The sequence below is a fragment of the Lepidochelys olivacea genome (assembly GCF_965140295.1).
Source record: "Lepidochelys olivacea isolate rLepOli2 genome assembly, chromosome: 14".
NCBI lineage: Eukaryota > Metazoa > Chordata > Testudines > Cheloniidae > Lepidochelys > Lepidochelys olivacea.
In genome coordinates, this window is record NC_140424.1 from 18,567,825 (window position 1) to 18,581,668 (window position 13,844).

The 13,844-nt window shown below is 51.3% G+C and overlaps 1 protein-coding gene across 3 annotated transcripts in view; it reads right to left on the reverse strand.

Annotated features, from left to right (window-relative positions):
- SEPTIN9 (septin 9) overlaps positions 1–13,844 on the reverse strand; it is a 259,220-nt gene that overhangs the window by 141,088 nt on the left and 104,288 nt on the right. Inside the window, exon 1 of one of the 3 annotated variants that reach the window (XM_084647131.1) lies at positions 2,886–3,160. The exons of the other annotated variants lie outside the window; for them this stretch is intronic. Within the exon in view, the coding sequence (XP_084503257.1) occupies positions 2,886–2,940 (55 nt within the window). The 5' untranslated portion in view covers positions 2,941–3,160. Of the gene's footprint in view, positions 1–2,885; positions 3,161–13,844 lie in introns of those variants that run through there. 3 annotated transcript variants of the gene reach the window in all.

Here is a 13,844-nt window from a genome sequence, read left to right on the forward strand (position 1 = left end):
TCCCACTGGGGGGCAGCTCCTTGTCGGGGGGGGGGGCATTCACATTCTGCAGCTAACAGCCTTCAGGCTCACGGCAGGGCCTTTACCCTTTTCAGTTTGTTCTCCGAGTGGAGGGTTACTTCAGGCTGCAGACAGATTTAAATGCAGTTGGGATGGGTGAAAGGGGAGGGTTGTAATTACTTCAGAGCCTGAGCATACTTCAGTAGGGATGTGAGTGCAAGTCCCTGAAGGGCAGTTATACATGCACTAGAGGAAACAAAGAGTGGAAAACTGATCGAGCAGTCGGGCAGCTTCACTCACTCCAAACTTCCACCAGCACTTACTTTGTTATGAGATTGTATTTCCCCCTCTCTCACACCCACCCACCCCTCCCAGCGTGCTGCTGCCGAGTCTGGAGTCCTGCACGGTAAAAGATTGCGAGGGAGGGGTAGCCACACTGTGGAGGACATGCCCCTGATTTTCACAGGAGGGGAAAGATGATCTTGTGGTTGAAGCACTGAACTAGGACTTAGGGTTCAATTCCCAGCTGTGTGTGACCTGGAGCAAGACATGCTGTGCCTCAGTATCATCAACTACAAAATGGGAATGAAAATACGTCCCTGCTTCACTGCAGGGGATACAAGACTTAATTCTGAGAGACTATGGCTACAGAGGCCACAGAAGTATCTAGACGGACAGATCTAGAGCCATGACCCATCATCCTTGCCCTAGATTCTGCTATCTCTTGGTTTTCTACAGCACACTGTGCAAAGCTCCGTTTCTTTGGACCATGGCTGGCTCTTAAGTCCCAGTGTTTCTGGAGGGAAAATGTTGCTTTTCCAGAACTCGCACAATTTTTAGGAAGAACAATCCCCCTGATCTTAATATCACACCTGTGTTCTCCAAGCCATTCCAGATTAGTCCCTTTGTCCTGTCATTGCCTGTCTCTGGCCTACATGCCTCTCTGGCAAGAGTCCAGACTTGACTAGGCTAGTTCTTTGTGCTCTCCTGAAAACTCAGCACATTGGGCACATGCCCAGAGCCCTCAGTTCAAAGGCATCCCTCAAAACCCTTCAGCGCTCCACAAGGGTCTGAGAAGGAGGTACTCCTTCTCTCTTGTATGCTCTCCAGAAGTTCAGGCTGCCACAAAGTAATGAGGCCGTAACAGGCAGTAGAAATTCGAACCCAGTTCACAAAAGAAGCTTCCTCCGGCAGCTCTAGCTATGGCCATCTCACAGCTATCTCCAAGCTGTGCTGGCATCCAAGAGAAGCAAAGGGCAAGCAAGCCCTGCATGTGCTTGGAGATTCACAGTCTTCTCTATTATGTCAGGCATGCACTTCAGACCAAAAAGCTACATAAACAGAGTAAGAAAAGACAGGAAAAAAACAGCCTGAAGATCTTCCCGAAGCAGATAACAACAGAATGCACCATTGCGCTGAACCAAAAAAAACCCCCGTACACTCAGAACTGAGTCAATCACCACTGAGCTCCCCAAAAAGCTGCCAGAGGATGTGAGATGGCAGTTGGCCAGGTTCAGACACCTCAATTTTTCCAGCCTCCCCAGCCCTACCTACAGAAGTACGGACAAGTCAACAAGTGGAGCCAAACACTTCTCACTTTGCTGAAGAAGAGGTCAAACCCCACCCAGTCTGTCCCCTGCCCTCCTGCGTAAGAGGGACGGTCACCAGCCGTGGCCAGTGGTAGTGACTCAATGGAGCTGTTTCCAGGAGATGGCAACCCCCTTGTTCTCCCTGCAGAAGTGAAAAGCACTTTTCACCCCTCCTAAAAGTGCAGCCTGCCACATTTCCTGGAAGAGACGAAGTATGACATTGGCCTAGCCCTGGGACCCAAAGAACTGGGCTCAGTCCCCAACTCTGCCACACTGGAGGAGCGAATTGGAAGCTAACCCTTTACACACCGCTGGATGAGCGCCAAACACACAGATCCCATGGCCACACCTGATTCAGCCCAATCTGGTGCTGGCAGGTTCTGGGGACAGGGCCCCGACAGTCACTGCCCCACAGACAAAGAGTGCCTAGCAATCCCGGACTGATCTGCCTGCGGATTTGCTACGCTGCCCTGTAGGAGAACCCAGGGCCAGGAACTTGAGGAGCTCTGCTGAGCACAGATGCTGCTGGAATAACGGAAATATTTCCAGGTCTCTTTCTGGTTGGGGGGAAGGGGAGGAGCTGGCAATAATCCCCCTCTGGAGAGGACCCAGGAACAGAAGGGCCTCACTCCCTGCACTGCCAAGGAGGCTGCCCCAGACACAGCTCAACAGGAGGTTGGAGGCAACGCTGGCCCTTGGATCCACCCCAGCCCCGGATGACTGGAGCCTGGAGCGGTGGCAGGCCCGGCCCGAGCAGGCACAACGGCGGGGAAGAAGACGCAAAGACGGGGGGGGCGGCGGAAGCTGCCGGCTGTTGTCCTGTCCCCTTGAGAGCCCGGCCTCTGCTGAGGCTTGGGGCGCACAGAGCCCCCAAGGCAGCTACAGCGCTGAGACCCTCCAGTCCCCGGGGACTCCGCCTGCCACTCACCGGAGCTAGCGACCCCCTGCCCTGCGCCACCCCCCGCCGCTAGCCGGCCCCAAGGGCAGAGAGGGGACCCGCTGCAAGGGCCGCCCCGCAGACCCAGCCCAGCCCGGAGCGTCCTGGCTGAAGCGCCCGCTTGGAAAGTAACCAGCGCGCAAGCAGCCCCGTGCGCTCCTCCAGCCTAGGGGCCAGCGGGCCCCGCCTCACGTCCCGGCAGATCCCCCCAATCCAGCCTCCACCCAGGCGCTACCTCCTGCTGCCCCTACGCAAGCCGGGGCGCGGGGGGGAGGGGCAGACAGCAATATCCCACCCAGCGCTAAGTGGGGACCCCCCCCGGGAGTGCTCGGGGGCTGCCCCCCGGCGCAGGCTCCTACCTTCGAAGTCGGAGATGATGCCCTCCAAGTGCGCGTTCACCGCCGGGTCTGACATCGCGGCGCGCTGCCCCCACCCCCTCCCCAAATAAAGCCCCCGGCTGGGGGTGGCGGCGCTGCGGCCAAACTCCTGCCGAGCCCCTGGCCGGCCGGACAGCAGGATCTCAGCGACCGCGGGCTGGGTTCGCTGCCGAGCTCGCCGGAGCCCCTCTGGGGCCCCCTCCCGCTCGCAGGCTCGGGCTGAATGAATGGAGGAAGGGCCGAGGGAAGGAGCCCTCCCCGCTCGCTCGCACACCCAGGGCACAGCCCCAGCCCCAGCCCGTGCGAGCGGAGCCCAGCCTCCCCTCCTCGCACTGGCTGCTCGGCACGCCCGTCAAACCTGCCTCCCAGCTCGGGGACCGGGGGGCACAGCCACCTCGCTACCGCCCGGCTGCTGACTCGCCGCCCCCGGGAGAGGGGGGAGCAACAGAGCGGGAGGGCGGCGATCGCGCCCCGCTCCCCGAGGAAGTGCAAGTGGGTCGTGCCGGTGTTTGCAAACGCGCTGCGCGAGGCGAGCTGGCTGGGGCGGGCGAGCAAGGACCCGGGAGCTCATCTGGGTAGAGCTGGGCTGATGCTGTTTACCATTGGGGGTGCCCCATTCGCACATTCCCTGCCACGGGGAGAAATCACCTCCTGCCACTATAGACAGGGAACATGCCACCCTGCAGCCCCTTTCCCCCGTGGGGGGAACTCATTCGCTGTACCCAGTACTGACATAGGCTTTCCCCGTTGCCTCTATACCCGCCCCCCCCTTTATTTCTGCCAGTCTCCCTGTATTTCCACACTTCTCCCCACCGCTTCCGCCTCTACTCTTCTTGGTCCCCCTCTTTGTTTCAGGTTTTGTCTACACCCAACAGTAACTAAAATGGGTTTAGACACTGATTTAACCGCCTGTAGTTAAATGGGGTGCAATTCCCTTATGTGGACACTCCTAAATCAGTTAAGTACAGGGGAATAAGCTACCCTCCTATAACCAGCTTAACCAGACCCACACTGGGGGAGGGTGGTAGAAAACCATAGCCATCGCAGAATTAGTTCAGTCAGGCCAAACAATGGGTGTAGAGCGGGCCTCAAGGATTGCACCAATTCAGTGAGTTAAACCAGTGCAACTTTAGTGCATAGATAAGGCCTCATGCTTTCCAACCTTCTTTGGATTACACAGGACCTTCCTCCTTTGCTTTACCTCCCCAATTCCCCCTTGTACTCCCTCCTCCAACAGCTTCAAGCCCTGCTGTGCCAGTAACCGCCTTTCTGTAGGACAGTCCCTTATGATCCTCTCACTCTGTCTAACTGGTTAGACTAGGCCCATCAGTATAGCATCAGTGCAGGTTCCTGCAGCTGATCAGAGATTGCTATAGAGCAGTGAGACATGCTGCATCTCCCTGGGGACTGAGTCTTCCACAATTCGGTGGTTTCAGACTGATATACTCTGGCCCTAGAGCCCTGGTGCAGCTTGTGACTCTGTTTTGTCACTGTCTGCCTCCCCTCTTCTCAGATGTTGCCCCTCCCCTTCTGCTTTCCCCTTCCCATTGTGATTCAGATACTACCGCCTTTACTCAGACTGGGTATGTGTAACCGCAGAGAAGGCTACTACTCAGCACATTCTGTTCCATTCTAGGTAGATTCTTACACTGAGCTCATCACCCCATAGCATCGGAGTAGGGGTGGCAGAATCTGGCCCTCTGTCTTGTCATTCTCCCAACCAATGATTCCCTCAGAATCATTTTGACTGTGCTACCCTAACCCACTGAATTTGTTCAGAGACAGTAGCAGGAAAAGTAGCATAAAACAGACCCAATTTAACTCTTTTTCTGCTAGGCCATGGGGGAAGCGATGTGGAAAGGAGCAGGCCGGGTATAACCCTCCATTGCTGCAATAGGGGTGCATCTACAGATTTATTTTATTTTAAAATTCTTAATGACTTTCCACCCCCAAACACCAAAGAGACTTGTCCTAGCACACAGGAACCCAAAAGCAAAACAGACTAGCCCAAAGCTGTCTAAAGCGCCAGAAATCCAAAAGGCAAATGAATGAAAAGTGTAAAGCACAGCTGATTTCCACTGCTGTCCAATCCAGGACTTCACTGAGTGATGTTCAGTTGTTGATCTGATGACATTGGTTGTGCCCTAGCATCTAACAGGACAGACCACATGAAGCAAACAAATGGATTGCCAGCCTAGATTGGGTATTTAACACTGCTGGTTTTAAGCCATATGAAAGCAGCAGCAGGAAAGGTGATTTGTTTTTTACCCAGTTTTAATAATCTGAGGCTTTATTACTAATACGTGGAAGGACTTCCTTAAAAAAAGAAAATCATGATTGTTTAAACAAGCTGATTAATGCATCCTTTAAAACAGCAACATGGTATTTTAAGCTACAAATAACTTGTCAGACATTACAGCCTCCCTTTAAAAAGAATAATGCTCGTGTCTTGAATTCTTTACAAGGAACTGGTAAACCACAAACAGTTCTGAGAGGTTTGCACTATGCCTCCTTGCCATTACAGGTTTAAAAATAATGTAGATGCTTATTGCATTGATAACGTGAGATTGCTCAAAAATACATGAGTGCAACTTTCTTTGGAAGCCCATGGTAAATTAGCCCAGTTATACATTCCAAGTGAGTTAGACAACGGCATGAGCTCACATGGGTTCACAGCTCAAATTGCCTTTCTTGTGATGCTAATTTCACATCCTTAGTAGTAGGCCCTTGCCATTTTCAGATCTACACTGAGTCTTTGGGAAAAGGAAACTATTGTTATACAGGATCCAGTGCTGCTGACCTGTACCAGTGGCCTTGGCACCAATTTTGAAAGGAAGCTTGTGTTTCCTTCTTGTATGGTGCTAAAGTGCAGGGGTTATATCCACAATCCATTTTAAATGGACAAAAAAAACCCAAACCCAGAGTCTGAGATTTACAATTGGCTAGTACAAGACAGTGGTTTTCAACCTTTTTTTATTTGTGGACTCCTAAAAAATGTCATATGGAGGTGCGGACCCCTTTGGAAATCTTAGACGCTGTCTGCAGACCACGGATCCATGGACCACACGTTGAAAACCATTGGTAGAGAAAAGTTGCCTTGCTAAAACTGATGGAGAATTCTCTCAGTATTGGGAGCTGTATAACCTGAGTTTGACTGAGATGAGCACTGCTAATGGGCATAAGCCTCTGGTGAATTGTCATGATGGGGGTAGGGGTGGAATGCAAATAAAAAATAAAGTGAGCAAGCAAAGAAAGAAAGAAATATGGAAGGAAAACAACCCATGGCCCTCAGAGGGGCTGAGTAGTGTCTGTGAACCACACAGTGCCCTCAACTCCCATTGAATTCAGTGTGAGAGGAGACTGCTGAGACCCTCACTGAGCCAGGTCCATTGTTTGGAGTCTGATGTTACCCTCCAAAATATGTCACCCAGGCAATAGTGTTGCAGTGTGATGGAATCTGTGTTTTTGAGATGGGGAAGGGGTCAGGGAATAGGGAGTGAACTAACTAGTGGAAAAACCTGCTAGTTGGATATATTTTTAATGCCAGTTATCTCAATGACAACAGAGCCAGAGCCTGGACTCATAGCTTCTCTGGGAAATACATCTCTTGTGATACAGAGGGAAACAGCTTCCAGAACAGAGATAGGCACAGGGATTCCATAAATACAGAGATAGGGGAAATGAAGTCATCAACAGGAAATCAAAACCCCTTTCTCTCTGTTTATTTGGTAAAATGATACCTATTGTGGAGGAAATGGGAAAATTTCCACTGCCTCACACTGCACAACCTGGGCCAGGGGAAGAGATGAGGGAGAGAGATTTGTCCGGCCATATTGCAACTTGTTGCTTTCCGGATGATTCCTTTTTTTTCCTTCTTCCATTCCCTTAGATAATTACTTTTCATATAAGGCTGCTAAATGCCATCTGTTCTATTAATAGCACACTGAGTGGTGCACAGAAAAGGAATATTAGAAAAGCTAATGTGGCATGCAGCATACTCAGACTTGGGGTATTCCTACAGTGCAATTAGACAGCTGCGGCTGGCCCGTGCCACCTGACTTGGGCTAAGGGACTGTTTAATTGCAGTGTAGATGTTAGGGTCCCTCCCTCACTGCAGGGTCCTAGAGCCCAGGCCCCAGCCAGAATGTCTCCCCTGCAATTAAACAGCCCCTTAGCACGAGCCCGAGTCAGCTGGCATGAGCCAGCCACAGGTGTCTAATTGCAGCATAGACATACTGTGACAAAGCTCTGTCCTTGCCTCCGTGGGTCCCGCGTTTCCTGGCAGATTTCGCTAGCCTCAGAGGCTCACTGTGATCCTCCACGTAACCCTTCTTTCTCTAGAGCGAAGGGTGACAGTCTACTGAGCCATTTTCATCATAAGCCAGCAAGGGAAGTGAGGAGAAGTTATTCTTCCTTACACAGTCTCTGTTGTCTTCCAGTCTCAGTGATTAATCAGGGGGCAAAGGTGCGGGGGGTGGGGAGTCCAGGCCAACCCTCTACTCCGGGCTCCAGCCCAGGGACCCTAATAGTATCAGCTATGGTAGCTGACCTTTTAGAAACATAACATGTACAATTCCCTGGGCTACTTCCCCCACAGCAGTCCTCACTTCCTCAAGCTCCACTTCACCCTTACCTCAGGGCCTCCTTCCTTGTGCCTGATATGGTGTGTACTACTCAGCCTCTCCAATAGCACAACTTCCTCCTACAACTCCTGACATGCATACCCACCTGACTGACTAGGAGGCTCTTAACTAGTTTCAGCCAGCCCCTGATTGGCTTCAGGTGTCCTAATCAACCTAGCATTCTCCCTGCCTTCTGGAAAGTTCTTAATTGGCCCCAGGTGTCTTAATTGACCTGGAGCAGCTTCCATTTCATTTAACCTGGTACCAGGGATTTGTTCAGCCTGGAGCTAATATATCTATCTCCCACTACTTTTCTATAGCCATCTGGCCTCGCCCCCATCACAATACCCATAGTTGCTAAATATTGAACAAAACCCTAAGTAATATCGCTTGTGTGGGTTTGATTTAATCTGGGAGGAAAGCAACCAACATCTGAGCTAAAGCTGCCACTGTCACTAGCACAGGAGTGTGAGAACAGTGAGTAAGTTATATACCAGATGGGGTATAACAACTGGGCACAATGAGAGACGGAAGAGGCGGCTTTCATTTGGAATTGTTTCGCTTTTGTTGGGTTAAGATATAGAGCTGTAGATTCTTAGCAGACTGGATATCTCCTCTCTTCCTCCATACAGCTGTCCTCATCTCTTCTTAGTTTCCAATCTGCTCCTAAACTCCTTGAATGCCAGATTTATTCCTATAGTCTCCCAAATCTACCCAGTCTGCTAGGATTGGTGGGAAGGTTGACTTTATCTAATGGGCAAACTCAGCTATCTTGACATAATCTCAGCTATGCGGTTGCTTTGCATCAGTCTGCACCACAGAAGATGTTGAGGAGATGGGTACCCCAGATCTAATCTTTCCTGGTAATAAAGATGAGGTGCTGTCAATGGATCACCAGACCCAGATGAGGGCATCTAGAGCTGTGACGGAATTTGTCAATGAAGAGACTGAGGTGCTAACCCCAATATGCAATCTCTTATTGAAATCAGCTACCAGGATAGCAAATAGCAAAATAAATAAATAAAATGCTAGCGGTGAGCAAAAAGGATTGGATACTCATGTTTATGGATAACAAGAATATCCAGATTTACAATAGTAAATATTATAAAACTAACAGGAGTTTTAGAAGGAAGGTAAACACTCATGCCTTGGCAAAATCTGAACGCTAGCTGGCCAGGGTCAGGAGACAGCTTTCCCTGGGGCAGCTTATCCCATCACTGCCTCTCCCCTGGTGCACCTTCTTGCACCTTCTTCTGAAGCACCTCTTACTGACCACTGGCAGAATCAGAATTCTGGACTGGATAGACCTTGGGTCTGATCCATTATGGCACTTCATATATTCGTGGAGTTTAAGAGCAGAAGGGACCATTTGATCACCTAGTCTGACCGTATCGCACAGGCCCAGAGGTGAAAGTAAGCCGGTATGCCCCGGTACGGCGTACCGGCAAGAGCCAGCGCGCTGTACCGGGGTAGATCGGCTTCCCCAGGTGCAATTTAAAGGTCTGCGGCTCCCAGCAGCGGGTGGAGCCCCTGGCCCTTTAAATTGCTGCCAGAGCCCTGGGGTAGCGGCGACGGGGCTGGGGTGGCGATTTAAAGGGCCCGGGGAGGTAGTGGCGGCCGGAACCCTGTCCCCGGAGCCCTGCTGCCGGAGCCCTGGGGAAGTGGCGGCGGGGCTGGGGTGGCGATTTAAAGGGCCCGGGGAGGTAGTGGCGGCCGGAGCCCTGCTGCTGGAGCCCTGGGGAAGTGGCGACGGGGCTGGGGTGGCGATTTAAAGGGCCCGGGGAGGTAGTGGCGGCCGGAGCCCTGTCCCCGGAGCCCTGCTGCCGGAGCCCTGGGGAAGTGGCGACGGGGCTGGGGTGGCGATTTAAAGGGCCCGGGGAGGTAGTGGTGGCCGGAGCCCTGTCCCCGGAGTCCTGCTGCCGGAGCCCTGGGGAAGTGGCGACGGGGCTGGGGTGGCGATTTAAAGGGCCCGGGGAGGTAGTGGCGGCCGGAGCCCTGTCCCCGGAGCCCTGCTGCTGGAGCCCTGGGGAAGTGGCGGCGGGGCTCCGGGGAAGATTTAAAGGGCCCGGGGCTCCAGCTGCTGCTACCGCCTAGGGCCCTTTAAACCACTGCCAGAGGCCACAGCTGCCGCTGTTACTCCGGGGAGGGGGAAGGAGGCACTTGCCAGTACAGGGTAGGCCGGGGCTGGCTCTGACCTCCCCCAGCCCCACCCCTTCTGCCCGAGGCCCCGCCCTCTCCGGGGGCCAGAGCCGGCCCCAGCCCAGCCCTGTACCAGTAAGTCCCTAGACTTACTTTCACCCCTGCACAGGCCATTAAATTACATTCCGTTACCCCTGTATTGAGCCCAATGACTTATGTTTGGCTAAAACATCTCTTCCAAAAAGCAGCCAGTATCAGTCTCACGCATGCCGTATACAGAGTGGATGTTGTGATGGTCAAAATTATAACAGGGTTCAAGAAAGAATTAGATCAGTTCATGGAGGATAGGTCCATCAGTGGCTATTAGATAAGATGGTCAGGGATGCAATCCCATGCTCTGGGTGTCCCTAAGGCTCTAAGTGCCCGAAACTGGGAGTGGATGACAGGGGATGGATCACTCGATGATTGCCTGTTCTGTTCATTCTCTCTGAAGCACCTGGCACTGGCCACAGTTGGAAGACAGGATACTGGGCTAGACGGATCATTGGTCTGACCCAGTATGGCCGTTTTTCTGTGGTAATGTCAACTCCCTCCTCCTACTTACTACTCTCCTGTTTATACATCCAAGGTTTGCACTAGCCCTTTTTTGCCACAGCATTGCACTGGGAGCTCATGTTGAGTTGCTTGTACACTCTGACCCCTAGATTATTTTCAGAGTGAAGGATACAATCCCCCAATATATAGATATGGCCTCCATTCCTTGTTCCTAAGGGTATGACTTTGTCTTTGACTGCCTTAAAACACATTTTGTTTGGATGAGCCCAGTTTACCAAGCGATCCAGATTGCTCTATATGACTGCCCTGTCTTCATCATTATTTACCATTCCACCAAGCTTTATGTCACTTGCAATGTTCCTGTGTGATGATGTTTCACAGGCCCCAGAAGTGATTGCTAGGACCTGTGAACATCCTACAAGTGCAGCCTGCAAAATACAGGAGCCAAGTTAAAACTAGTGTAATCCCTTAATATCTGGGACAAGCAGCAGCTCTGACCTTCATTCTCCATAGTAGAAGTATTTTGCTTATGCTATCCCTACGGTCAGGAACTGGGTGGTTCCTGGCTCTCTTCAAATGCTTTCTCCAGACCTGTCTTTTCTCCCTGGCCTATGACTCGCAGCTCTTCTCTTAAAAAGCAACCAATCAAATCCTACCACTTAAACCAGCCAGTTCTTTTTATGATCAGTCATTCTCCCCCAGACTTAGTCTTTACTGGCTCTCTAGCCCTGCCATGCTATAGTTACAGATGCTACCTGTAAGTTGTATTGTAACCTACATACTTTACATAACTGCATTTCCTGGTAAACTGGATTTTCTGGTAAACTGGAAACTTTCCAGTTTGGCAAGGCATCCCACTGACCAAGCCAGCTACATTAAGACCGGTATAAAAAAAACCACAATTGCAATATCATCACTTGGCTGGCCAGCAACCTTCCTACACAGCAAACTTTCCCCCTGGTTCTTATGAATTCAGGGGCTCAGCTGACTCTGTGCTGGGCTCCAACATATCTCCAACCTCCCCAGTCAATTGTGTGCATCCTCACTTACGCTGGAGTCTGAGTTTTCCAAATCCCATGGCAATCTTCTTCTTCAGAAGCAGCTAGTACTGGCCAGTGCCACTGATTGGCTATGGGGCTAGACAGACCTCTGGTCTCATGCAGGCTGGGAAATTTCTGTGTTCCAGATCCTGCAGTTGCACAGGGATGGGGAGGAGATGCCAGGGACCATGGCATGGCAGAGGACTGCCCAGGCAGCTGTATTATAAAACAGGGGCAAAACCCCCATTTCTCTCTAGGAAGGGTCTAGGAGGCATGGCAGACCCTTCTTAAGGTGCCTGAGGGGCTCAGGCCTGGTAAGGGCTCTCCATCCCCACCCACTTTAAAAGGCACTTTTCATGGTGTGTTTGTGGGTGGCAGAGAGGAGTGACATGTCACATGGCGAGTACGCTCTCTTCTCTAAACCCTTCAGAGTCCCGCCTTATCGCTCTCACAGTCTGCTCCCCCCTCGAATGCCAGGCTCAGTTGCAGCAGATGGCCTGAGTCATTGTGGCTAAATGAATCCTGTAGGCATATTTTTAAAATTATCCAGCAAACTGTAGCAGATAATTAATCCCCATCACCCTCTTTTTTCCTCCCCTGGCTCTAATTAGAAAATGGAACCCTTGGAGGGGACCCGCTGTTCACATCGGGCAGTCAGACGCCTCCCCTGCTGAGCTGAATCTGCAGCTGCTCCATGATGAATCAGCCCTCAACAGCTTTCCAGGCCAGGGCTCCCTTGCCATAGGAAGAACACACCAGCCTCTGTGCCCTGCAGGGAGAAGGCCAGGGCTTGGAATGCTCTATAGCTCCCCTTGTGGCTGATGCAGGAGCAGTGCTGCCTGGTCCATCCTGTCTGCTTTGGTCAGAACATCAGCAGTGAAGTGGAAAACCAAGGAGAGAGGGTTCAGAGTAACAGCCGTGTTAGTCTGTATTCGCAAAAAGAAAAGGAGTACTTGTGGCACCTTAGAGACTAACCAATTTATTTGCTCAAATAAATTGGTTAGTCTCTAAGGTGCCACAAGTACTCCTTTTCTTTCTTCAAGGAGAGAGGGGGCTTTCCAACCATTAGGGGGCAGAGGAATGAGGAGCCCAAGTGACTTCACTGCTCCTAAGCTGCTCTCCCTCACCAAAGAACTCTGGAAGATAGAGCCAGCACACAGGAAAGCTTTCCTGCCCGTTCCAGCCCCTAGACAGAACTAGGATCCCTACCAAATCCAGTGCAGTGAATGCAAACACACACATCATCCAACAGAATCTTAAGCCAGATGCTTAGGGAACAGGGAAGGAAAGGTTTGCAACTTCCTAGAGAAGGAAGGAAGCAGTGTCATTAAATTGGGCTGGGCTTCCTTTCTAACTGGTCAGTGAAGTGACTGCAAAACTGGCCATTGTCCATGCACCCATGTGCACCCGTCATCTTCTGAGTCACATGTGCTCAGGTTTCCGCCACAAAGTTTCTGCTCACAACGGCCCTAGGAAGAAGCCCTGTGATCTCCCTTTTACAGGTGGGGAAACTGAGGGAGAGTGCATTAGTGGCAGAGATTTTCAAATGGGGTCAGCACATCAACTGCATCTGGCTGGGGAGTTCTTCCAAAAATCTTCCAAAAATGTAGGTATTCAGGTACCTACATGGAGCTGAGTTTTTTGGAAAGCCTGGCCCTAGCTGTGGGTGCTGAGCATTTCAAAACCTGACCCTGAACTCCTTTGAAACTCAGGACCCAGGAATGAATTTAGCCTGAAACAAAACACGTGCTACTAAAATACAGTTACAGCAAGAAGAGTGACTGTACAATGATACTTCTTTTCCATCAGTGTTTCCAGATCAAATTTGCTCAGTTAGTCAGAGAATCAAGCCGTGCCTTTTCTCTTCCATGTGTACATACATGCACACCAGATCTTGCCAACAATATGCAAAGGGCCCAGTCCTCCTCTTGTGCAACTTGGAATAACTCCCTTGATTTCAATGGAGTCGCTCTGGATTTACACTGGTGTAACTGAGATGAGAATCTGGCCCTAAACCTATTTGCTTCAGCAGGATTTATACTAGATTTACATGGCATAAAAGAGACGGGGGTCTGGAATTCAGACTTGAGTCTCAGTCCTGCTACCCATATGCAGGCAAAACTCTTTTAGACTTTAATGGCCGTTTTCCCATCTCAGGACTGCAGGACTGGACCCTGAGCTGACAGTTCTGTTTAACAAGAGCTTGCCCTTCTGCAGCTACATTGTCTCTGGCAACAGAAACTTTGTTTGTTCCAGCAACCTGAGCAGATGTGATACGGAAGATGCAGGGAGCACACAGGCCCAGTTTTACAGACTATAATGGAACACATGGGGGGACAGCAGTAGCATGCCAGGTTGCAGGGAGAGTGGCCTACAGCCCAGCGGGCTCCATACAGGGACTCTGCTGCTGCCTCTGTCAGCTGCACACGGACATGAAGCGTCCCCCTCCCCAGGCGATGCTCCCAGCAGCACTCAGAGCCTTATTGACCTGAATGAGCAATTTGTCCATTTGCACAGAGCAACCCGTGTGCACTTAATGAGTTTGCTATTGACCACACGGACCTCATGCTGCAAACACATGAGTC